The sequence below is a fragment of the Pipistrellus hanaki genome (assembly GCF_964339955.1).
Source record: "Pipistrellus hanaki genome assembly, chromosome: X".
NCBI classification, from domain to species: Eukaryota; Metazoa; Chordata; class Mammalia; order Chiroptera; family Vespertilionidae; genus Pipistrellus; species Pipistrellus hanaki.
In genome coordinates this window covers 96,768,020-96,792,021 of record NC_140524.1, presented here as the reverse complement: position 1 = coordinate 96,792,021, position 24,002 = coordinate 96,768,020, and the positions used below count along the sequence as shown (strand labels likewise).

At 37.2% G+C, this 24,002-nt stretch overlaps 2 protein-coding genes across 3 annotated transcripts in view; both read left to right on the top strand.

The window, feature by feature from the left end:
- NHS (NHS actin remodeling regulator) overlaps positions 1-9,583 on the top strand; it is a 328,723-nt gene extending 319,140 nt beyond the window's left edge. For both annotated transcript variants that reach the window (XM_084869409.1, XM_084869410.1), the window contains exons 8-9: positions 1-127; positions 5,490-9,583. In XM_084869409.1, the coding sequence (XP_084725535.1) occupies positions 1-127; positions 5,490-6,102 (740 nt within the window). In that variant the 3' untranslated portion in view covers positions 6,103-9,583. The remainder of the gene's footprint in view (positions 128-5,489) is intronic.
- A 3,875-nt stretch (positions 9,584-13,458) lies between these two features.
- Positions 13,459-22,975, top strand: SCML1 (Scm polycomb group protein like 1; the record flags this gene model as incomplete). Its single annotated transcript, XM_084869980.1, has 6 exons — positions 13,459-13,488; positions 15,052-15,132; positions 18,680-18,784; positions 19,628-20,150; positions 21,422-21,567; positions 22,841-22,975. The coding sequence occupies 6 exons, from the start codon at positions 13,459-13,461 to the stop codon at positions 22,973-22,975; spliced, it is 1,020 nt and encodes a 339-aa protein (XP_084726106.1).
- Between the last annotated feature and the right edge of the window lie 1,027 nt (positions 22,976-24,002).

Sequence of the window (24,002 nt, the reverse complement as noted above, 5' to 3'; positions counted from 1 at the left end):
AATTGTCACCAAATGATGACTCCATGATTTCACCACTTAGTGAAGACTCTCAGACTGAAGGGGAAGGTGTGTTTGTATCTCCAAACAAACCTCGAACAACTGAGGATTTATTTGCAGTCATTCACAGGTGAGACAACAATATGAAAGGTTTCACTTCTTATGGTGCTTCTCATCAAATGCAAATAACGGGGAAGCCTTGTGTAGTTGTAGTGCATTTAACAACAACCCCTCCCTCCCCCACAAAATGCAGCAAAAAATATGTTCCCAAATCAAATTGATAGACTTGTATTTAAGTTGGGAAATATGAGTCTTTATATATAGTTAGACTGATCTCAATTGAGAGACTTCAATAAGAACTGCTGAGGAATGGTTTTTTTGTTTTTGTTTTTTTCCCTTGGAAAGACATTTTGGAACAAATTTTTATTTGAAAACTATTTGTGGTTAAGTAACTTAAGAGTGAAAGCTCAAACTCTAGTGCAATCTCTGATTTTAAGTAATATCTTTTATTTAAAAAAATGCTCAAAGCTGTAATCCTGTATAAACAAATAAATGTAAGTTTATTCACTAAACAGAGCCCCAAACTTGAGACGACAGTGTATTAAAACTTACCCATATAGCTCAGAACAACTAACCACTGCCCTCCTTTTCCCTCTATTCCTAAAACTTAAATTTCTTTAATAACACTGGCCTTCTCTAAAATGAATGCCCCATATCCTGTGAACAGGGCGTGTCCTCTAAGCTGCTTTTTAGGACAGTGTTGTGTCCATGCTGCCCTTTCACATTCTCTCATCCTTCCCCTGCATCCTTGTAGTCAGTGCCCATAGGCAAGAATACTTACAACCTGTGACTGAAGAACAGAACAGGAGCTAACCCTTGGAACTCTTGGAAACTGAACCGATATCAGACTAAGCTACCCAATTATAGTGTGTCTACTCCTTTCATAACTGGACACTGGCATACACAAGATAACAACCACAAAGGTTTCAGTGAACCCAAATAAGGCTGGTTTCTAATTGCAAAGCTGACATTTTCTCTATCCTATGGATTTTTAGAATACTTATCAGTGAGCTGAGTCATGCTGAAGATTCATTGAATGTACACTGGTTTACTTATCAAGATAAATAATATGACAATGGGTACCTAAGTTTGGTAGACTTGCTAAGTTTTTAAATCTATATTTGCATGTGTTTAGTATGTATGAATGTATGCATGTATGTGCAGCACAGTGACAAGAACAATTTTGTGTGTTTTTTTAAGGGAAAGTATTTTTTTATATTTCCTTGTTCTTGCAAATGCAACACAATTCAAACTTGAAATATTTAACCCAGAAAATAGAAATCCAGTCATTTTAAGATAACTGCCATTAAATTTGGAGTATATTCCTTTATATTTTTCCCATGTGTAATAAACACATATTATATTCTAACTTCTGTATTTTATATTTTTTTCTTTCTTTTAAAATATATTTTTATTTATTTCATAGAGGAAGGGAGAGGGAGAGAGATATATAAGCATCAATGATGAAAGAGAATCATTGATTGGCTGTCTCCTGCACACACCTCACTGGGGATCAAGCCCGCAATCCAGGCATGTGCCCTGACCGGGAATCAAATCTTGACCTCCTGGTTCATGGGTTGACGATCAACCACAGAGCCACAATGGTCAGGCTATTTTTTTTAATTACAGTTAACATTCAATATTATATTAGTTTCAGAAGTGCAGCATAGTGGTTAGACATTTATGTAATTTATGAAGTGATCTTCTGATAAGTCTAGCACCCACCTAGCACCATACAGAGTTATTACAGTATTATTAACTATATTCCCTAATTTGTAATTTACATTCCCATTACTATTTTCTAATTGTGAGTCTGTACTTCTTAATCTTTTCACCTTTTTCATTCACCTCCCTAGATCATTACATCTGGAAATGTTCAGTTTGCTTTCTGTAACTGCATCTGTTTCTGTTTTGTTTGTTCATTTATTTTGTTCTTTAGATTCCACATATAAGGGAATTCATATGGCATTTGTCTTTCTGTGTCTGACTAATATCTCTTAGAATAATATCCTAAAGGTCCATCTATGTTATCACAAATGATAATGTTTCATTCTTTTTTATGGCTAAGTACTTTTCTATTGCATATATGTACAACAGCTTTTTTTTATACACTTGTCTATTGATGGGCATTTGAGTTACTTCCATATCTTGGCTATTGTAAATAACATTGCAATGATCATAGGGATGTGTATATCTTTTCAAATCCATGCTTTGGATTTCTTCAGTTAAATACCCAGAAGTGGAATTGCTGGGTCATAAGGTAGTTCTATTTTCAATTCTCTGGGGAACCTCCACACTGTTTTCCATAGTGGCTGCATGAACCCCACAATTCCAATTTGCAGTGCATGGACTAACCAACACTTGTTTATTGATTGATTGATGGTCGTCATTCTGACAGGCATGAGGCAATATCTCATTGTGGTTTTAATTTGCATTTCTCTGATGATTAATGATGTTGAGCATCTTTTCATAAGTCTATTGGCCATCTTTATGTCTTCCTTAGATGGATGTATATTCAAGTCCTCTGCCCATTTTTTTTAATTGGGTTATTTATTGTTTTGGTATTAAGTTGTATGAGTTCTTTGTAAATTTTGCATATTAACTCCTTATATCATTGGTGAATATCTTCTCCCATTTTGTAGGGTGTCTGTTTTGTTGATGGTTTCCTTTGAAGAGCAATGTCAGGGAGTTTTCTGTTTATGTTTTCTTTTAGGAGTTTAAATGGTTTGGGGATCTCATATTTTAAGTCTTTAATCCATTTTGAGTTTATTATTGTATACTAGAAGCCCAGTGCACAAAATTTGTGCCTGCACCGTCTCCATTCTGGGACCCCGCAAGGGATGTCTGACTGCCTGTTTAGGCCCAATCCTACTGGGGATCGGGCCTGAACAGGCAGTCGGACATCCCTCTCACAATCCAGGACTGCTGGCTCCCAACTGCTCGTATGCCTGCCTTCCTGATTTCCCCTAACTGCTTCTGCCTACCAGCCTGATCACCCCCTAACCACTCCCCTGCCAGCCTGTTTGCCCCCAACTTCCCTCCTCTGCTGGCCTGGTCACCCCTAACTGCCCTCTCCTGCAGGCTTAATTACCCCCAACTGCCTTCCCTTGCAGTCAAGGTCTCCCCAATTGCCCTTCCCTGGCCATCTTGTGGTGACCATCTTGTGTCCACATGGGGGCAGGATCATTGACCACATGGGGGCAGCCATCTTGTGTGTTGGAGTGATAGTCAATCTGCATATTACTCTTTTATTAGATAGGATATTAGAGGCCTGATGCATGGGTGGGGGCCAGCTGGTTTGCCCTGAAGGGTGTCCCGAATCAGGGTGGAAGTTTCTTTGAGGCGTGGGGCAGCCTGGGCAAGGGGCCTGTGGTCATTTGAAGGCTGGCCATACCACTTGGCAACCCAAGTGGAGGCCCTGGTATCTGGAATTTATTTACCTTCTACAATTGAAACTTTGTAGCCTGGAGCAGAACCAAGCCTTCTGCTTGCTCCATGGCGACAGGGGATTTATGTATCTTCTATAATTGAAACTTTGTAGCCTTAAGTAGAGGCCTGGGCCAGCCATGGCATAGGAAAGCTTGGCTTTCTCCATTGCCTGGGAAACCCAAGCCTCCCTCCTGCTTTCTCCATGGCAGTAGCCATCACGGTTGGGTTAATTTGCACACTCGCTCTGACTAGCTTGTGGGCGTGGCTTGTGGGCATGCTCTTGGTGTAGTGGAGTGATGGTTAATTTGCATATTACTCTTTTATTAGATAGGATGGTGTAAGAAGGTAGTCTAGTTTCATTTTTTTTTTTTTGCATGTATCTGTCCAGTTTTCCCAACACCATTTATTGAAAAGACTGTCTTTACCCCATTGTTTGGTCTTGTCTCTTCTGTCATAGATCAATTGATGATTTAGGTGTGGGTTTGTTTCTGGGCTCTCTGGGCTTTCTATTATGTTCCATTATTCTATGTTTCTGTTTATGCCAGTACCATGCTGTTTTGATTACAATAGAGTTGTAGAATAGCTTGCTATTAGACAGTGTGATACCTCCAATTTAGTTTTTCTTTTTCATGATTGCTGTTTCTACTCGGACTCCATAAAAATTTTGGATTATTTGTTCTAATTCTGTGAAAAATGCCACTGGTATTTTGATAGGGATTGCATTTGTCCTATAGATTGCTTTGAGTAGTATGGACAACATTTGCTATTGTTAATCCTTACCTGAGGATATTTTTCCCATTGACCTGGGCTGGTGATGGAACCTGCAACCCACGTACTTGCCCTTAACGTGAAATCAAACTGGCAACCCTTCTGTGCATGGGGCCAATGCTCTAACCACTTAGAAACACTGACCAGAGTAAGGACATTTAAAAAATATATTTTTATTGATTTCAGAGAGGACAGGAGAGGGAAAGAGAGAAACATCAATGATGAGAGAGAATCATTTATTGGCTGCCTCCTGCACTCCCCACATGGGGACTGAAACTGCAATCTGGGCATGTCTCCTGACTGGGAATGTAACCATGACATCCACATAGGTTGACACTCAACCACTGAACCATGCTGGCTGGGTGAGGACATTTTAAATAAGTTAATTTTTCCTATCTGTTAGCACCGAATATGCACCCATTTATTTGTATCTTCTTAAGAATGGTTTTGTTTTCTTGATAACTTGCAGTGTACAAAGCTTTAAGAGATCCAAATGTGGTCTAGGTTTTCAGCTACTCATAGAAAATTGGTTTACTGATTAATACATTGTTGATGTTCCCAAGCAGCTATGGATAATGTTATTTGCAGCCCAAAATGGATTAACTTATTTAAAAAGTCATATAAGAATTTTTTAATTTAAAAAGCAGATCAAATAGTATAATTCACACAAGACGTCCCCCCACACACACACAGACACATATTTCCATTACCCAAGTCTGTAAACCAGCAACCTATAGCTAATCCTGTCTCATCCACAGTTCCACCTACTTTGCTCTTCTAGTATTCATTGGAATATCAAACATCAGAGCATTGTATCCATATTGGAGAGAGAGATTTAATAAAAGAAAGCTGCACCTCTTCACTGTCTACATTCTAACCAGGAGTAAGACAGCAGTATTTTCTTATACTAAAACATCCCAATAAGTCCTCCTCTGGAACCTCTAGCCTCCACATTAGTCATTATTTGAAATGGTCATTTCCAAAAATCTAATTTGTGTCCAATGGTTATCAGATCATTTCCCTCCAGCTGTACGTGCTACAAGGGTAAGGACTGTATTCTACGCCTCATCTCCACAGTCATGATAAGTAGTATCTGGTCAAATAGGGTGCACCAAAATGCTCTTTAAGGAGATGTGTGAACGTGACTTAACATTTTCCATTTCATAAAAATGTAACTGGACTGAGATTACTCCTTTTCTTTCTTTTTTTTTTTTCTTTCTTCCTTTTCTTAAAAGGTCTAAAAGGAAAGTACTTGGAAGAAAAGATTCTGGGGACATGTCTGTTCGAAGCAAATCAAGAGCTTCCCTTGGCAGCAGTAGCAGTAGCAGCACTGGTTCCGTCACTTCACCCAACAGCAATGTGACCACCCCCAACAGCCAGAGGTCTCCTGGCCTTATCTACCGAAATGCTAAAAAGTCCAACACGTCCAATGAAGAGTTTAAGCTGTTACTCCTCAAGAAAGGCAGTCGTTCGGATTCCAGTTATCGCATGTCTGCTACTGAAATTCTGAAGAGTCCCATCCTGCCGAAACCTCCTGGGGAGCTCACAGCTGAATCTCCCCAAAGCACCCATGAGGCCCATCAGGGGGCACTTGGGGCCGAGGCATTGTCCCCACTCTCTCCAGTCTCCCCACGAGTTAATGCAGAAGGGTTTGTTGCCTCAAAGAACTTTCCCACCTCAGCATCATCAAGGGTTGGACGTTCTCGGGTCCCTCCTGTGGCCAGCAGCAGCCGCTACAGTGTCCGCTGCAGGCTGTACAATGCGCCCATGCAAGCCATCTCTGAGGGGGAGACAGAAAATTCCGATGGGAGCCCGCATGACGACCGATCCTCCCAGAGCTCAACATAGGTGGCCTGTGTCAGGCTAGCTATCAAAGGCCAAAACCCTTAGTCTGTGAGGATGGGGGAACAGAACAGAAGGCTAGGGAGAAGTCAACATGTCATGGGGCACCATCACTTATGAATTCCTAAATATTTGCTGGGGAAACAGAAGGTGGTTTGGTCTTTCTTGATTATTTTCTATGTTTTAAGTAGCTGCACTGTCTTTCATATTTTTCTTTAGCTTAGTTTGATTTACCCAATTCCATTCCTTTGGATAACATAGAATTTTAAAATGTCTGCTTTTCATGAAACCTAGAAAAAATTTTTCCCAGAGCTGCCTATTCAGAAAAGAAAACCCTCACTGTCATAATTCTTAAAAGGATGAAATTACTCTGGAGGTTTGGTATTTTTTTACATTAAAATGAACTAAAGTAAAATTTAGAAGAAAGAACTACACACATGTAAATACCATATTTTTGATAAAAATGTGTAAATAGATTTATCAATGACGAGTGGACATGTGGCCAATTACCTACTGCACACCAACTGTTTATAGAACACAACAGATAAAGTGTAAAAACTGTATTCTGTGAATACCATTTTCATATTAATTACCATATTTAAATGTCCACCAATATGATTTCTGAGTGATAAACCTCATATATTAATCTTAAACTGGTGAAATAAAGGAAATCTTGAGGTCATATATTGAAATGTGATTAATTTAAAATAAGGAATTCAGACCTAATTATTTTTGTGACAAATTGCAGCACCAAGCAAGCTAATAGTAATAATCACATGGCTATGATTTGCCATATGGTAATTTGGATAGAATGAAAAGCATGCTTTTGATTTTTTTTAATCAATGGGAGAAATCATCATTCTCAATACAAAGCCCTGAACAACAGCATTTGACAGTGTCCTTTAAAATTTAATGTTTCAATGAATTGCTTTAAAGAGAATGAGCAGGGAAAACTAGTTAATTTTAGGTTATGTTTTATATTAGGCTCCCAGAGACATAAAAAGTCATAATCTAATGACTATAATTTTAAAACTCCTTAAACCGTCTAGAAATCAGCTCCAGGTTCTTTAACAAAAATAAAACATGAGCATGCTACAGAGTTGTTGATTTATCAGAAATACCTGCAATGAGTTTTCAGTGAAGCTTCTCTCTGTGCTGATGAGATTTGTGCTACCTAAAAATTAACAGAAATGACACTGTGAACAATGTAGTTGGGAAATAGATATGTGTATATGCATTATTTATATTCACTGTTAAGCTGGGAATGGGGAACAGCTCTGGTTCACAATGCTACATACACCTGAGTTTTTGTCTGATTTTACTATATCTGCTTGATGGCAAAGGGGGAGGGGTGGTGGGTGGGAAAGGAAATGTCAGAGCAAGTGTTCTGATAAAATGAAGGCAGGGAAACAAGCTGAATTACTTGAAATTACTTGAATTTTCTTGTCTTAAAATTGAAAAAAAAATGTAGTTACAAGTTGAAATCTGCAAATAGTTTTTACACCTCTGATTTTAACAAGAACTGATGTTAATGTGTGAAATGTCAGAAATATAAGTAGTTATGTATTTAGAAAATGTTTTGAATGGGAAAGGGTAGCAAGCAAGTGGAGAGAACTAAGGAGGGATATGGCCTATAAAAGAATAGAATGCAATTAAAATGATAGAACACATCAGAGTTACCAAGAAATTGATATGCGGCTGGCTTTAAGCTTATGCAAGTAGTATTTGGGAAAGTAGGATGTGTGAAAAAGAGGGCGTGGTTTTGATTTCATTCATGCAATATGAAGGGAGAAACCTGGTCTAAGAAGATGCTGTATTTAAAAATAAATACTTTCTAAGATGTTACAGATTGAGAATTTGAGAATCTGATTGCTGTTGGGTTTTTCTGTTTGTCTAGAAAAAAAAAGAACAAGTCTGGCTTCTACTATTTGTTTTCACCTATCAAATTGTGTTCCTTAATTTCTTGTCATCCTTGTATGTAAAATGGGTACAGGGGTTGGTGGGGTAGAGGAGGGAGAATGTGTGTGTTTGTGTGTGTGCATGTGCACGTGCGTGCACACGCACGCTCTTGGGCTGGGATAGATAAGCTACCTGGTAAAGGGTACATTTGAACATTTATGAAATGTTATACTTTTTATTAAAAGAAATATGTTTGCGGTTTGAGAAAATATGTACCATCATTTCTCATTGGAACCCATGACTTAAGAAAACCAACATGGTTTGACACCACATGGGAACATGAACATCTTTTTCTCATGCTTTGAAAAGTACACTTGGCAAAATTTAAAAAATAAAATAAAGTTTTTAGACAAATGTGGTAAGAAACAGTCATTTCCAGTCACAATAGGCTATCTTTTGTAATTTTCATAAAAGCAGTTCGTTTGCAGTATGGCTTTGTGTAGTTAGGGGGGGGTTAAGTGTAAAGAAAGGTATGTGGGCTTTAAAAGTGGTTCTAAATCTTGAGTACAAAACATAAATTGGCTTTAATAAATGTCACCTTTTTATTATTGGCATTAATTTAAGTAATGGTACCATGTATATCTTAAAATACATATTGACTTGAATTGTGAGGCAATAAGATACCTTCTGTATGTAACGATTATAGAACTAACACTTATAGTTTTACTTATTTTGTTTACTCTAAAAATCTATAGTAGAGTTTCTCTATTTTATATTTCATAGATTTAAAGAAACCCAGATAAAGATGGATTTTAAATTTACTGTGGAAAATACTATTGAGTAACAAACTTAAGGGGGAAAAAAGCAAGGAATTCCTTAGGAATCTGGAATATTCTACATGGCTTTATTACGTAGTATATAAGACCAAAATTTAGAGGCTGTCTTCAACATCACTGCCATCTTGAAGCAGGGTACACACATTAGGCATTTCAAAAAAAATCAATCCCGCTCTTCTTCTGTTGTTTGCACTGATGCTAATTTTTTGTGCTTTTATGTTTATACAACATGTCTATGTTGTGTGAGTGAAATTTTTTCCTTAACTTTTTGATTTTTTTTTTTATGTTTTGGCTAAGTAGAGAACATGGATTAGTTATAGCAAACAAAACACACTGTTTGCTCTTGCCAAAGGTCAGTGAGTGAGTACAGTTGCTGCAGTGATGGCTGATTTAGAAAACTAGATGGTGACAAAGATTGAAAACTCTGATGCGTCACTATTTTGGTACTAGAACCAATTCATGCTGGCCAAAAAGACAATGGTTTATGGACTTGCATCCATTTTGTATTTTTGTAATATTTGTAAATATGAACTTTTTAAATTGTTGCAAAAAATTGTTTCTTTTGTAAGATGTTTTCAACGTTTACATTCAATTCAAGCCTTTGTATATTTTAGAGCTGTGCAACACTTTAAGTCTTGTATTTATTTTTAGTAAAAATGGTGACAGTTTCATTGTGAACCCCTTTAAGAAAATGTACCAGGAAAGTTTGATTACCTAGAAAGTGTGTATTGAAACTGCAAATAAACGTGACTGCAATTAAACCTGTTTTTCTCTTCATCTATAAACCTGTGGCTCTAATGCCTTAACAACCAAAGACCAGTGCCATTGGGCAAGGCTATGAGAGCTGCGAGATGCGTGCAGGTGGGCGGAGCTGCGAGATTTCGAGCATTGGCTTTGTAGTTGTTACATAATTGCGTTGTTGGGGTTTCACAAATACAATCATTTTACAGAGAACTGGACATAAAGAGGAAGACTACTATGGCAAAAAATATGAGCAAAATAATAATAATAATAATAATAATAATAATAAATACTGTCTCTACAATGGGCTCTAATCTTGCTTTGTATTTGAGAAGAGAAATAATACATTTCCAATGTTGGATTACTTTTCTGTAGCCCCTCTCTGGGTTAGGAAAAAATTTCTGGCTTTACTTCTGATAAGTACTCAGACTGTTCCACACTGTTCCTCCTTCCCAAGATGGGCAGCTTCGATATATATAAGATAATATGCCACTAAATAATGTCATGTAATTCCAATACTAATGAGCACACTCAGGATCCAGTCAACATGGACCTCTTACAGAGAGGGGTCTGAGAGGAATTAACGTTTCAAAGAAAGCATTAAAGAACCAATCAGTAACAGTTGGGAAGAGTCTAAGTGCCACTTTCCCGAGAGCTGCCCCCAAAACCATCCCATGCGCATGCGCTGCGCGCGAGCAGCCCCTGCACAGCTCCAGAAGCTTCTGATGGAGGTTCACACCTGTGGTCAGTGCAGGATTTCAATCCCATCAGCCACTGCGCAGTGGGCAGTAAAGGCCTTTTCCAGGGAGGTCTCTCTAGCAACGTCCTGATCTCGAATGCCTGGCTTTTGCCTCGACCGTTGGTGGATGTCACATGGTCCTGCATTATCCAATAGACGTCGAGTGGCTCGTAAGGGTCTTCGTCATTTAGCCACAAGGGACGGCCACAGCTGGTCGGTTCCTGTGTCTTCCGGAGGCTGGTCTTACAGAATTTGTCACCAGGAAAGGTTTATCCAGCGATATTTACCCTCTCCTTGAATTTTCTTGTCTTGGGTGGGGGTTGGAAAGCAGTTGATTTATTTTAATGCCCGAGGAACTCCAGAGAGGGGTCAGGTGTGAAGTGGGAAGATTTGTGTGAGGGAAGAGGAAGAATTTGCTTTTCTGAGAGAACACGTATACACTTTAATTTCAGCAGTGCTAAGGTGGAGTGTGTCTGATTAATTCGGACTGCTTCCCACTGGTTCCCATTGCCTTCCTGGCATGTTAGCTTTTGTGATTTGGCCACTTTTTGAATAGTTGGTGCTGACCTTTGAGAGCGAGTTTATCGTCTGCGGCCATACCACCCTGAACGCGTCTGATCTTGTCTAATCTCGGAAGCTAATCAGGGTCGGGCCTGGTTAGTACTTGGATGGGAGAGCGAGTTTATCTTTTTTTTTTTTTTTTCATTCTTTGTCTTCCTTGGCATATCAAGACATTGTTTTTGAGGCTTTAATGGTAGCTGTGTTTGATAGTGCAGCCTCACTCTTTTATTGTAAATACATAAATGAGAAAGAAAGCTCTTTTGAGTACTTCGTTTGTTGGGGATCGTTTTCCTCCTTCCCTACCTAGCTCTCCTGGAATTCAGACTAGAGTTTTAAACTGGTTTAATATTTATAAGTCGTGATTGTTCAGTGTGTTGACACAATTTGTGTGTGTGTTTTAAATCCTCGCCCGAGGATTTTTTTTTTTTTTTAGAAAGAGAGAAACTTTGTTGTGAGAGAGACACATCTGTTGGTTGCCTCCTGCACTCACCCCATCCCAGCTGGAGTAGTACATGCCCTTGACTGGGAATCAAAACCGGGACTCTCTGTTACGCAGGTCGACCTTTAACCACTGAGCAATGCCTGCCAGGGTGACATAGTTTTGTTTTAAAAAGTTGGAGTGGCCTGGCTGTTGTAAACTTCCCTGTTCTGCTATGTATTCCTTTTTGATTTCCAGTGAAAGGCCACTTTCATCCCTCACCATTGTGAAAAGTTGAAAGCAAGTGAATGCCTTGTCCCTTGGGAGCAGAATCTTCAAATGATTTCTAAAAAATGCCTTTGAAAGTCTCTAACGTCTAAAAAACGTCCTAAAAACTGGGTGGCTTTTGGTCTTATGTTGTCAAGAATTTAGATTTTTTTTATTGTAAAATATGGATGAGCTTCATTTTTTAAGTAAACTCATTTTGCAGGATTTTGAATTTAGCGGGTTATATTAACTGATTTTGGAACAATCTAATCATGGTTGAGCTCTAAGAAAATCTTGTGCAAAGTTTATTTACCTTGTGGGAAGAAGTGAAAGGAAAACAAAGTTTATGCTGTGCCTGCTATGGACCAGACAATGATGCTGATTGCTTAACTCTGTCATTTGGTCTTCACAGCCCTGTGGAGTAGATATCATTCCAACTTTACAGGTTATGAAATCAAGACACAGAGACTAAATACGTGCCAAAAGCAAAATAGCAAAATTTGCAATTTGGCCTTGGGTTTCAGTATTTCTTAAAGCCCAGTTATTTTTCATGTGCTCTGGTACTTCAAATTTGTTTACAAGAAATGGTTGCTATATCTGCAGTGTCCAGATGCAAAGTAAATCAGATTTATATGTTATGACCCCGAGGATACGTTGCATGTTGCACATGTGCTTCATGATGAATAGTTGGGAGAATGCTATGAATACCCAAATAATAAAATAATAGTAACCAACAGCGGGTGCCTTTGCTATGCTGGTCATTGTTCCAAGCATTTAATCATAACTCCCTGAAGTTGGTACTGTTTTCTGGCCTTTACTCAATGTTATGGTTGTGAGATTTGTCCTTGTGCATAGCAATAGTTAATTTCTTTTCGTTGCTATGTAATCTTTCTTTGTCCAAAACATCACAGTTTAGTTGTTCATAGCTTGTTATTACTCTTATCAGGAAAATTACACATAGTATAAAATAATAAAATTTGGTTGAAGTTACAGCTGAAATTGGATATATTTTATAACTGCACATTTCCCACAGTATTAGCCTACATTTATCTAACTTGAGACTTAATTCTTCCTTCATTCTCTGGTCTGGCTCTGGGTGGATAAATAGAATTAGTGCTCTCATGTATGTCCCCCTTCTAGTGCCATGATGCCAGCCAGGGTTCACATCCTTATTACAAGATATAATATGATTGCATTGCACTCCATGCTTTTTCCTATTTGCAGAATTAAATGACTCAGAACCATAACAAAGCCTGCGTAATTCTGAAAGATCTTTAGCTGATGTTTTATATACACTTATTTAGGTTTAATATGAAATTTAACTATGGAAGGAATCATAATCTTAGAGCTGAAGTGACCTTAGAGATAATCTCAGCCAGTTTTCACCTGTCAGATGAGGAGGTGGTATCTCAGGTGGTCTGATCAGCCCACACCGTGGTGGAGACCCAAGCTGGAACAGACTCTTGAGTCACATTTGAGCCTGCTGGAGTTCCTTTACAAAAGCAGTAAGGAATCTTAGGAATCATGTTGCCTTGTTTCCAGCATTTATTCTGTAACCTTTAAATTGTGAAGCATTCACTTCACAATTTGGAATTGTGTTTGATCTTGATTCTTATTCCTATGCATGGGCAATATAGTCCTTCAAACTTTAAAGGTTTATTCTAAATCATGAACAAGAAAACCCTAAAAATCAACCAGGACTCCAATTTGAGTTGGCTTGTGAGAACACATCTGTACTAAGTTTATTAACGTAGTATGTAAAGTAACATTTCCATGCATTGTTTTTCAGGAGTAGAAGGCTTTTCAGTCCTAGGTGACCAAGCAGTTTCACAAATAAACCCTCCAGCAAGTTTGAAAATAATTAGGCTCCAGATAAGTGAAGCTGCTCCTATTGCACAACGATGTCTAGCTGCTCCAGTGAAGTTGATGTGGTTTGTATTTCAATTTTTTAAAAAAATGTGTCATTGTTCTTTTCATTGTGTTCTATTCTTTTCTAAATTGAATTTAATTTCAAGCAGAGATCATAAGTGTTTAGTTCTTGACAGTGATCTAAAAGCTGCTGTGAACATTCATGTACAAGTTTTTTGTGAACAGATACTAACATTTCTTTTGGGTAAATACTCAGGAATTGAATAGCTTGGTCATATGGTTGATGTAATTATAACTTGATAAGAATCTGCCAAATGGTTTTTTAGAATGTTTGTGGTCTTGTACATCCTGTCACATTGTATGTTTCTTGATCCCGGGAGTTGAATAAAAATATTTTTAAGCTATATACAATTTGGCTTAATAGAAAACACATTAATTACATAAGGGTGTAATAGCTATTACTGCCACCTAAGTGGGAGAGGCAATTTTTTAATTTATATCAGTCTTAACACTTTTTATCTTTGGAGATAATGTTAACTGCCTACAAAGATTCCATTTTTTTCTGACATAATTATGTGAAAGCACTTGGAAAAGCATAAGGCACAATACAAGGGTAAGATGCTATATTTTTATGGGTACTAATCTATAGTAATTCCATATTATTTTGGTTATATTTTTTAAAACAGACATGCATAGCTTTAAAGTATGCTTATTTTAAAATTATTCCTATAGTTCATTCTTAGAACTGTTATTAAATGAAATTTAATGGTTATTTAATGGTTATCTATTTATTTAAAACATTCCAAAAACATTTTAAGATGCTTTAGATATTAATTTATCAAGAAAAAGGTGAAGAGATTCAGAAGTACAAATTGGTACTTACTAACTAGTCATAGGAAGTACAGTCAATATTACAATAACTATGTATGGTGTCAGGTGAGTACTATAAATATCAGGGTGAATACTTTGTAAAGTATGTAATTGTCTAATCACTATACTATATACCTGAAACTAATACAAAGTAATATTAAATATAAACTGTAATTGAAAAAATAATTAAATTTAAAAGTGCTTCTGGAAAGAAAAAAAAAACCCTTGCTAAAAATTATGTAGAAATACCTAGAATTGAAGATGTTTTACTAGCAATAATTAACTTATGTGCTATCGAATAAAACAAATCGTTTTTAATCAGGAAAATAAGGATTTAATAAAAAGTTTTTGAAAAAGAAATAGGTACTTAAGTGTTTACTATTTTGTCCACAGAGTGGCACTGTTGGATGGTTTAAAAATCAAAAGCCATGTAGCTTGGTTCTTTGTGGTTAGAAATATTTGCTGTGATAATAGTTCTTGTGCCAAATTACTAGAAGACTAGTCTTTCTACCCTGAGGTACACAAGAGGCTGAGCTTGATAGAAATAATGTCTTAAGTGTAGTTTGGTTAATGAGAAAACAGTTTTGCAAGTACACATTTTCTTGTAGTCATAACGTTTACTTACAATGGTCAAAGGTCCTTTAATACCACAGATAGGATTTGGGAGTTTCTTGAAAATGAAGTTGAAGCCCTCAATTTTTCTTTCATTTCCATCTTTCATGTTTACTTTTAAATTATTAATAAATCTTCCTTAGGTAAAAACTCCAATAACTACTTGTGATGGTGATGATAATGGCATTCTTTATGCATATCAATCAAAGCCTGGATATGGCAATGTAAGTAATAATTGCCATTTGCCAAATATAGCACAACCATTTTAAAGACAAATATTTAAATTCTTCACATACTGCAGACAACCTCCAAATCACACTTAAGAAAATACTACTCACTCCTAAATTTGTTGGCCTCCTGTCATTAGACAATGAGCATTTAACTATTTTACTTTCTTCTTTTTCTTATATAGTAGGAAATTGGGAGCAATACTGATTTTCAGTAAAAAGCTCTAAATGTAGGTCCTTCTGGTATAATAAATTATTTCCTTATTCCTTCTCTTAATTAGTAGTAATCATTTCTATTATATTAGTGTATGTTTTTATTTTATTTCAATTCTGCTTTATATTGACTTCTGAAATTCTAAAAAGTTGGTGAAAAGTAAAAACAATTTAATTAAATAAAGTGTTTTTTATCCTTTATATTCAGTTTGACTCTTACAGAATTAAATAATTAATACTTAACATTTAAAATCTTGGCAGCAAAGTGTTCAGTCTAACACATACTATGAAGAGCAACGAAAATCAGTTGCGGATATCCTGAATCGTTGCAAGGTACAAGAGTTCTGTCTGTGAAATGTAGTTTTTTAAAGTATTAAGCTGAAGTTCTCTTTATCTTGTATAAAGTATATATCAATAATTAGTTGAAATTTTACTGTATTAATTTGTGACTATCATCCCATTGTTATCATTTTTAACAATTTCTAGTTCAAATAGCATCTGTAGGTGAAAAATTTGAAATACCAATATGTAGATTTTATAGCTTTTTCAAAAAAGCCCTTAACTGATCAAATGTAGTTATGTCTCTTTCATCTAGATTCTATATTATTAAATATTTAAATTTTCCAACATGCTCTTTCTAAGGAAATGAGCTGATTTGGATGAAGTTCAGAATATGTCTAAATGCATTTCAATTGAAACTAAACGGCAACCTACTTATTTTACAAGAGCAAATCTTACATTGTTTTGAGAGGATTTTGTAAAAATTAGCATGTTGGTAGAGATTGATAGATATATGTAATTATCAAGGATTTATGAGCTATATACCCTAGAGGTAATATACATTTATAAAAAATAAATGTTTCTTAATATAACAAGTATCTTTAATAAAACGAGTTAACATACTTTGAAAAGTAAAGAATATTCATGAGTGCTATTTTTATTATTAAGAACAGAAGTGGAATGCTTATAGGGGACATAGGTTATGATTTTGAGCAGAGCTATCCCTGGCATTCCTTACATAAGTATCCATGATGACCTAAGTCAGTGGTCGGCAAACTGCTGCTTGCGACCCTTGAGTGTGGCTCTTCCACAAAATACCACGGCCTGGGCGAGTCTATTTTGAAGAAGTGGCATTAGAAGAATTTTAATTTTAAAAAATTTGGCTCTCAAAAGAAATTTCAATCGTTGTACTTACTGTTGTTATTTAGCTCCGTTGACTAATGAGTTTGCCGACCACTGTCCTAGATGGACAGTGCTCTGCCAGGGCCTTCTGAGCAGTTGTGAAAGATATGGTGGGATGTAGCATCCAGGACAAGAAATGCTCAGGTCCAAGTCACAGGCCTGGAATGGGACAAAGGGATCCAGTCTATTTGGCCTAGTGGGCCAGCCATCTCCTTTCTTCAACTCCTTCCCTTTCTAGTCTAGACCACATGGTGCAGCACTTCCAGCTATTCTTTTTGATCCTTGTCCAGCATCCTCTTCAGTAAAACCCCAGCCCTCTCCAGCAGCTCTCTAGTCAGCTCCTTCTTCCATTGTGCCCCACCCCAAGTTCCAGGCACCCCAATATTTGCCTCTTGTTTAATGGAGAAAATGGAGGGCATGGAGCAGAAATCCCTTCCAAGTTCTAATTCCTCTCCCCAAAACCAACAAACTTTGCTGGGATCCATTCCTCTTCTGGTGTCTACCTCTGTAAGGCTAACATCTCTGCTGGCTTCCTCTGACCCTCTTTCCCTGTGTTCAGACACCTGCCTTAATGGGCCATCCCTCTCTCTCCTGTGTCTTCAGCCTCTGTGTCTATCACTCAGCATCTTCTCCCACAGTTTACAAAATGACTTCTTGTAGCCTCCCATCCTTCTTTGCTATCATCCTTCCCTTAATAACCCAGCTCTTTGAATGTCAGTTATGTTCACTATCTAAACATCTGACTTCCTGTTTTCTCTCTGGGTATTTTTAAATACACTATTCTTTCTGCTCTGTATGCCCTTCCATGGCATCTCTACCAACTTGGGTTAGGTATTGCTCTTCTGTGTACACTTAGCCTCCTGTTCTTACCTGTGCCATAATAATCATAATAGTAATATTAATATGAATAGATGATTGAGCGTCATTGGACTAATCATCAGGTAGCATTATTATGTTAGTATGAACATAATACCATAGAACCTTATTTTTTCAAGAGAACTCAGAGATATTTTTATCCCGATTCTATACATGAGGAAAGTGAAGCACAGAGAAGTGAAGTAACTTCACCAAGGTCACAGAGATAATAAGTGTCAGAACTCTTGTATTTAGATTCAACCTTGTTTCCCTAGAGCCTGCACTGCTTACCTAGTGCTATAGCTCAATCAATGGGTCTCACCCTTGATTGAAAACAGAGTGACCTGGGGGCTTGTGAAAACACATATTGCTGCCCCCACTCTGAGTTATTAGGTGTGGGGTAGGGCAATTTGCATTTCCAGGAAGAGAGTATTGATGCTGCTGGTCCACTGTCCACACTCTGAGAAACTCTTCTCCAGGCTGCTACTCAGTTTCTCTGCTGAAAGCATCTCTCTACTTTTTTCTCTCTCTCCAGCTAAAATGGGAGTTCCTTAGGACAGGAGTTGTTTGTTTGTTTTTTCTTAATGACCATGTTTCTAGCATCTAGCAAAGTAGTTCTGACAGGTGGTAGGCCTTCAATAAATGTTTATTGGAATGAGTGAATAAGGAAATGGCTCTGGCCTGTTATTTAAGTGTATTTTTTGCCTGAATGAAATTTCTGTGTATTCAAAATTTCTCAGGTTCTGTTTGTGACATACTTGCTTGGCATATAGGGATGTGTATTCACAGATCATTAACTGTATGTTGTTAATTGTTGATTGCATAATTCAAAAATACTTTGAAGGCAGAAGTCACATCTGATATTTTTGGCTCACTGTTCTTTCTAGACTGGAATGCTCACTGCCTATTAGTTCACACCATCATATGGAAAGAGGTTCTTTGACTTTTCAGCAGATTTGACCATTTCTTTCCTAAAATAGTGCCTTCCTTGATGTAAAATTAGTCGATCATAAATGTGATGGGTTATAGGAATTGTGCTACATTTACTTCAGAATTGATGCTTCTGAAAATGCCTATATTACATGAAGTAGATGTGTAGGAGGTTGACACTCCTTATGTTAGCTAGCTGGGAACTATGTCATCAAAACGAGGCATCAATTGGAAAGCAAGACATTTCTGGTGGCTTGTGAACTTTTATTGTAGCAGTCAAAATTTGGCTTAATAGTATTTTCTTGTATGTTAACTTTTCTTTTAACATAGAACCTACTAATAAATTGTTTTATTATTATTATAGATGATCCAAAATTCTGTTCAAACCCTGAATAAGAAGTTTAAAACCATTCATGGAAAGGTTTCAAAAATTTACCGTTTTCGTACAAAATTAATCTGGCAAAATCGCGTAAGTGTCATAAATATTTTCATAAACCTATGGTTGCTGAAATTGCCTGTCAGTTAGAAGTGAGAGAGGACTAATAAGTCTGTGAGATTGCGAGGCTGATCCATACTTGTAGCAACAGTTGGGAGGAGACTGAACTTCTAGGAAGAATGCTGAAGTTTAGGTTTAAGAAATGTATGAACAATGGGTATTTTTATGTTTGTAACCAGAATGTACAAACTGCAATTAAAAGGTGGGGTTGAAGAGGAATAAAACTCATATGATCAAATAGAACGTTACTTTTTATTTTTTATTTTTTTTTATTTTTTTTTTTAAATCAATCTTTATTGTTCATATTATTACAAAGGTTCCTCATTTCTTCCCCCCTCCACCAGGTTCCCACCCCACCCTCTGCCCCCTCCCCATCCCCCATTGTCCTCATCCATAGGTGCACAGTTTATGTTCAGTCTCTTCCTCCCTCCCTTTCCCCGATAGTAAATCCCTTTTCAGATAGTAAATCTGTTACTTAGCATTTTCTCATATCAATAATACCTCCACATGCCCAATGATACACTTCACACAAAAGACATTTTCAAATAGGTCAACCAGCCTCATCCAGGCACCACCCAAGGCACTCACAGATCAACACCCCTCTCAGACATGGCTGGAAACTTTTGCGGGAACTTGAGGGTCTGCTGAATCAAGTGATGAAGGCTTAGATCTGGATGTGTTGAGTTAGAACGTTACTTTTTAATAATAGAATGCAATGTTGCATTGGTTAATAAATATCGATGTCTTTACTACTTATTTTATTTACTTTTTGCTCACTCACAATTGGTTTATTATGCTGGGTTTGTGTCATTTCAGAAGCCACTTGGATATGCATACAAACATTACAGTTACCTGCTTTCTAGAAAGGTTAAACTGCAGAAAAAGAAGACGGAGATGGAGATGGAGATGTCTCTTCCAGCTTCATGCCATTGTGGTCAAAGTTATAGCCCAACTATACCAGTAAAAAGGCCCAGACATGATTCCCAGAGCAGCATTGTAGGAAATTATTACGCATCACAGGATTCCATTATCCATGATAATGAGGATCATGAGATGCGCCTTAGCCAGAGTCCAACATTCCCTCCCTACACACAGGAAGATTCATCACATTACATTTCTGATGAGCAAATAGAGCGCTCCCCTTTCATGGCCTCCTTTGACAATCAGGGGCCTCACAGTGCCATGCATATCTTATCAGGTGCAAAAAATTCCACATCAGTACCTGCAGCTATGCTGGAGCAATGTAAATCCAGTGTGGCATACAACCCTGAGATGATGACTTACTCAAGTTTGCTGGAAAAGGATAGCCTGAGCCGTAACTTCCCTTCCTGCGTCGCCCGTGAGTGTGAAAAGACACATATTACAAGTAGCACTATTTAACCTATATTCCTCAACATACTTGGTGCAAGCTAGTGGAAGCTGTTCATTTCCTATTTGAGGGTTGGTTTAGATGACTAACACTTATTAAGTGTCTTATGTCTCATCAACAACCGCTAATCAACTGACATGCCTCTTCACTAATACTCATAATGATTCCATTGTGAGTATTTTTATCTTTTGTTTTTCTTTACCTTTTTCCAGGGTAAATACTTAGAATGCTCTTGAAATGGCCAGAGCCAGGATGATAGGAAAGAAAAGATACATCTCTGGCTAATTCACACACAAGGAAGATCAAAATTGTATTGATGATCTTTGGTTAGAGAAACAAATCTTCCTAGAGAATTACAAACCCCACTTCTGTTATCACACACTATAGAGATATGAGTGCTCTGGTTGAGAAAATGAATATATGTAGACACAGAGAAATGTCATCATGACTTGGTGAACATTACTTAGCTAAAACATATTGAGGTATGAGCACTGCAGTTGTTTCATGTCTTTGTTATTTTTCAGCATATAAACCTTAAATCAAAATAGCTATTGCAGTGTAGTTAAACTCAAAAGAAGTACCCAATATAGTATTGAAGTTACTTCTGACCTAGCTAAGAATAAAATCATCTTGCTTTCTTCAAAATTCAGATAAGTAAGCCTTGAGAGAAAGGAATTTAAAGAGTAAAATGATGCTTAAAATATCTATAGTGAATATATAGGAGGGATTCAGTAAAGAACTAATTTGGCTCTCAAAGATAATGGGATTTTTGAAATTTATTAAAGTGAATAAATTTAAGAAATTATAAAGCTTAATTTGGGGATTCCCATTGTATTTAGCTAGTAAAATAAACTTAATCTAGATAGAGCAATAAGAGATAAATTCATTGAAATGCTTAGAGAATAATAGGTTAGCTTAAATTAACTTATTTAACCCAGTAACAGATCTTTTGCTATAGTTGCCTGTGGCCAAAGAGACCTCAGATTGCTCAGTCTGTTTTATGAGCTTTGAAGCTTTACAGTAACTTTGGAAGCTGCTGTTGTTATTCATGGGCAGTCAGATGAGGTGCTCATCCTCACATCATCTTTAAGCTTTCACTGGATTTTGAACTTGGAGTCTTGAGTCCTTGCCGAGTTACCTAACAGATGGTTCCAGGAGTAAGGCCATTACCCCCTACCTAACATATCTTCTTTCAGGATAATGATCAACTCAAGATGATTTGTCTTTTTCCCCCATTGAAGATGCATCAGATGGAGCTGTCACGTGTCCACTAAGTCAAAGCTTCCCTCATGATCCTTCAACTTGGACAGTAGATGAAGTGGTCCTGTATCTAGAGCATACAGATCCTGAGGCATTCATCCCCATTGGCGACACCTTCAAGAAACACGTAATGTATCTTTTGATCCAGTTTTCCTGCCTCTGAATGACCTCAGTGCAGGCTCTTCAATTTGATACTAATTAGTGTGGATGGTAAGGGAACTGCATGTGTGAGAAAGGTTACTGAGCTCAAAGTGAGATCCTTAAGTGGTAGAAGCTGGATCTGTATTTTAAATGGATACCTGAGTACCTAAAATATTACAAGTCTTTAAGTTCTCAAGATGATTCAGCATAGTCACTCTCAGGTATCTTCTCCTTTGTAATGATAGCTACTACACCACACAAGAGTGTCCTCCTTGTTATGATGCACATTTATAGTTTGCATTGATCCTGCCATACTCATATTCCCAGCTTCTCTTAAAAAGTTAATGATCATCTGAAATTTATTTCTGCCCTTCATAGCTTTTATTCTTTTTGTCATAGCTTAGCTATGCAGTATTTTATTCAACATATAGTATTTAAAATTAGGTAGTTTGACACTTAGGACATTTTTAGGATATTGGGTTAAATATAATTATTCTTAAAATTTGAAGTAAATTTGTAAGGGATCAAATGATGCTTCAGCTATACAAATTATATCTTTAATAGTTTTCATAAAGCAGCTGATTGTTCAGAGAATATACAACTGCAATGAGCTGCCCTCTAATTGATGTTACTATTCTTCTATATAAAGAAACCAAAGGCCTGGTGCATAAAAATTCATGCATTGGAGGGCAGGGAGTCACTCAGCCTGGCCTTCCCCCTCTCACAGTCCAGGAGCCCTCAGGGGTGGGAGGCGACCCAGCGGTCAGGGAAAGGTGATGCCCCCATCATGCCTCTGCTGCTGCCACTGCCAGCAGCACAAGCCTCAGCCGGGCTTGGTTACCTGAGCCTTGGGTGGCCTTGGGTGGCTGAGCAGCTGCCATCTGAGGCTTTCCTATACCTCAGGCCTGACCTGGGAAGCTGGGAAGCTGGCATCCAAGGCTTGCCTACACCTTGGGTGTTGGCTGGGCAGCTGACATCTGAGGCTTGCCTGTGCCTCAGGCCGGCCCTAGGGGGCTGGGCGGCTGAGGGCAGGTCTGGCTGCACCATGTGTCTGCCGCCCCCCCCCAGTGGGTTTGAAAGGACTGGGGGACTCTGGTGGGGCTGAGGGAACTGGGCGCTGCCATCTTGTGGCTATGGGTGCCATCATCTTTGTGACTGTGTGATGGTCAATTTGCATATTCCCTCTTTATTAGATAGGATGACTTTCCTGATAAGGTATAAAATCATTATTAGTTATTCTGATTTCCTTTTTTCTGTAGGGCATTGACGGGATAGCTCTGCTACTGCTCCAGAGTGAAGTTATGATAAAGTTTATGGGAATTAAGCTAGGAACAGCTCTGAAGTTGTGCCACTATGTCGAAAAGCTTAAAGCAGAAAGAAGCATTAAAGTCTGAAAAGATATATATTAGATTTAATTCTGGAAGACCAATACCATATTGATGTAAAATCATTCCATTGCCCTTAGATATTTTTGTGTTGTAGAAGGTTCCTCTAAAATTTGGTTACATACAGAATTGCAGAACTCTATTATAATTCATTCTATTTCTTTAGAAACCATTTAACACATTACTATTAGTGTATTCAAATTAGTAGTTGGCTCTTTCTATCTTTTTATTGTTATTGTATAGTTAAAAATATTCTTCATCTGAGAAACACCTTTGATTTCAGTTAATGTTTCTATATAGAGCCAAAACAGCTAAATCCCAAAGAGGAAGTATCAGGGATTGACAAGTTCTCTAATAAAATCTATGAGAAGTTCTCCTTAGAAGATAATTCGAAGATGCGCCTGTAGATATCATCTTTTTCTCAAATATTTTGTGTCTGTTATAGCAGTATTCTGATAATGTTCTATATGAAATGGAATAGCCATATAAATTATTTCCCTTTTGTTATTATTTCTCTGTATATTGTATTTGATCAGATTTAAACAAAAAAAAGTACCCTTACAGGATTTCATAAAGTGTTCTTACCATTTTTTTGGATAAATTATAAGATAAAATGACTGTTTTATGCAATAGTTCTTATAATACAAGGTAGTTTGGGTGAAGTATTGTTTTATTCTTCTCCATTAAATTTAATTGTTATTTTAAAACTTTAAAATATTTTGCCTAATCTTAGATATTTAACTAGCCATTTAAAACTCACATTTCTCTCTGAAGTTGAATTAAAAAATGCATATTCATATGGATACTGTTTTATATTTGTATTTTTTCTATATATGAAGTGTGCACACAAGTGAATCTTTTTGAATTTAAAATGGCATTTTCCACTTCTATATATATTGAGATGTTTTTATTCTATAATGAATATGCACTTCATTTGCCATCACAAGTACCTCTCAGCTTTAGTTTTCCGTCCTGTGTAGTATATCTAGTTCATTCGCTTTCTTAGCCATTTATACTATTAAACTTTGTAAGGTAC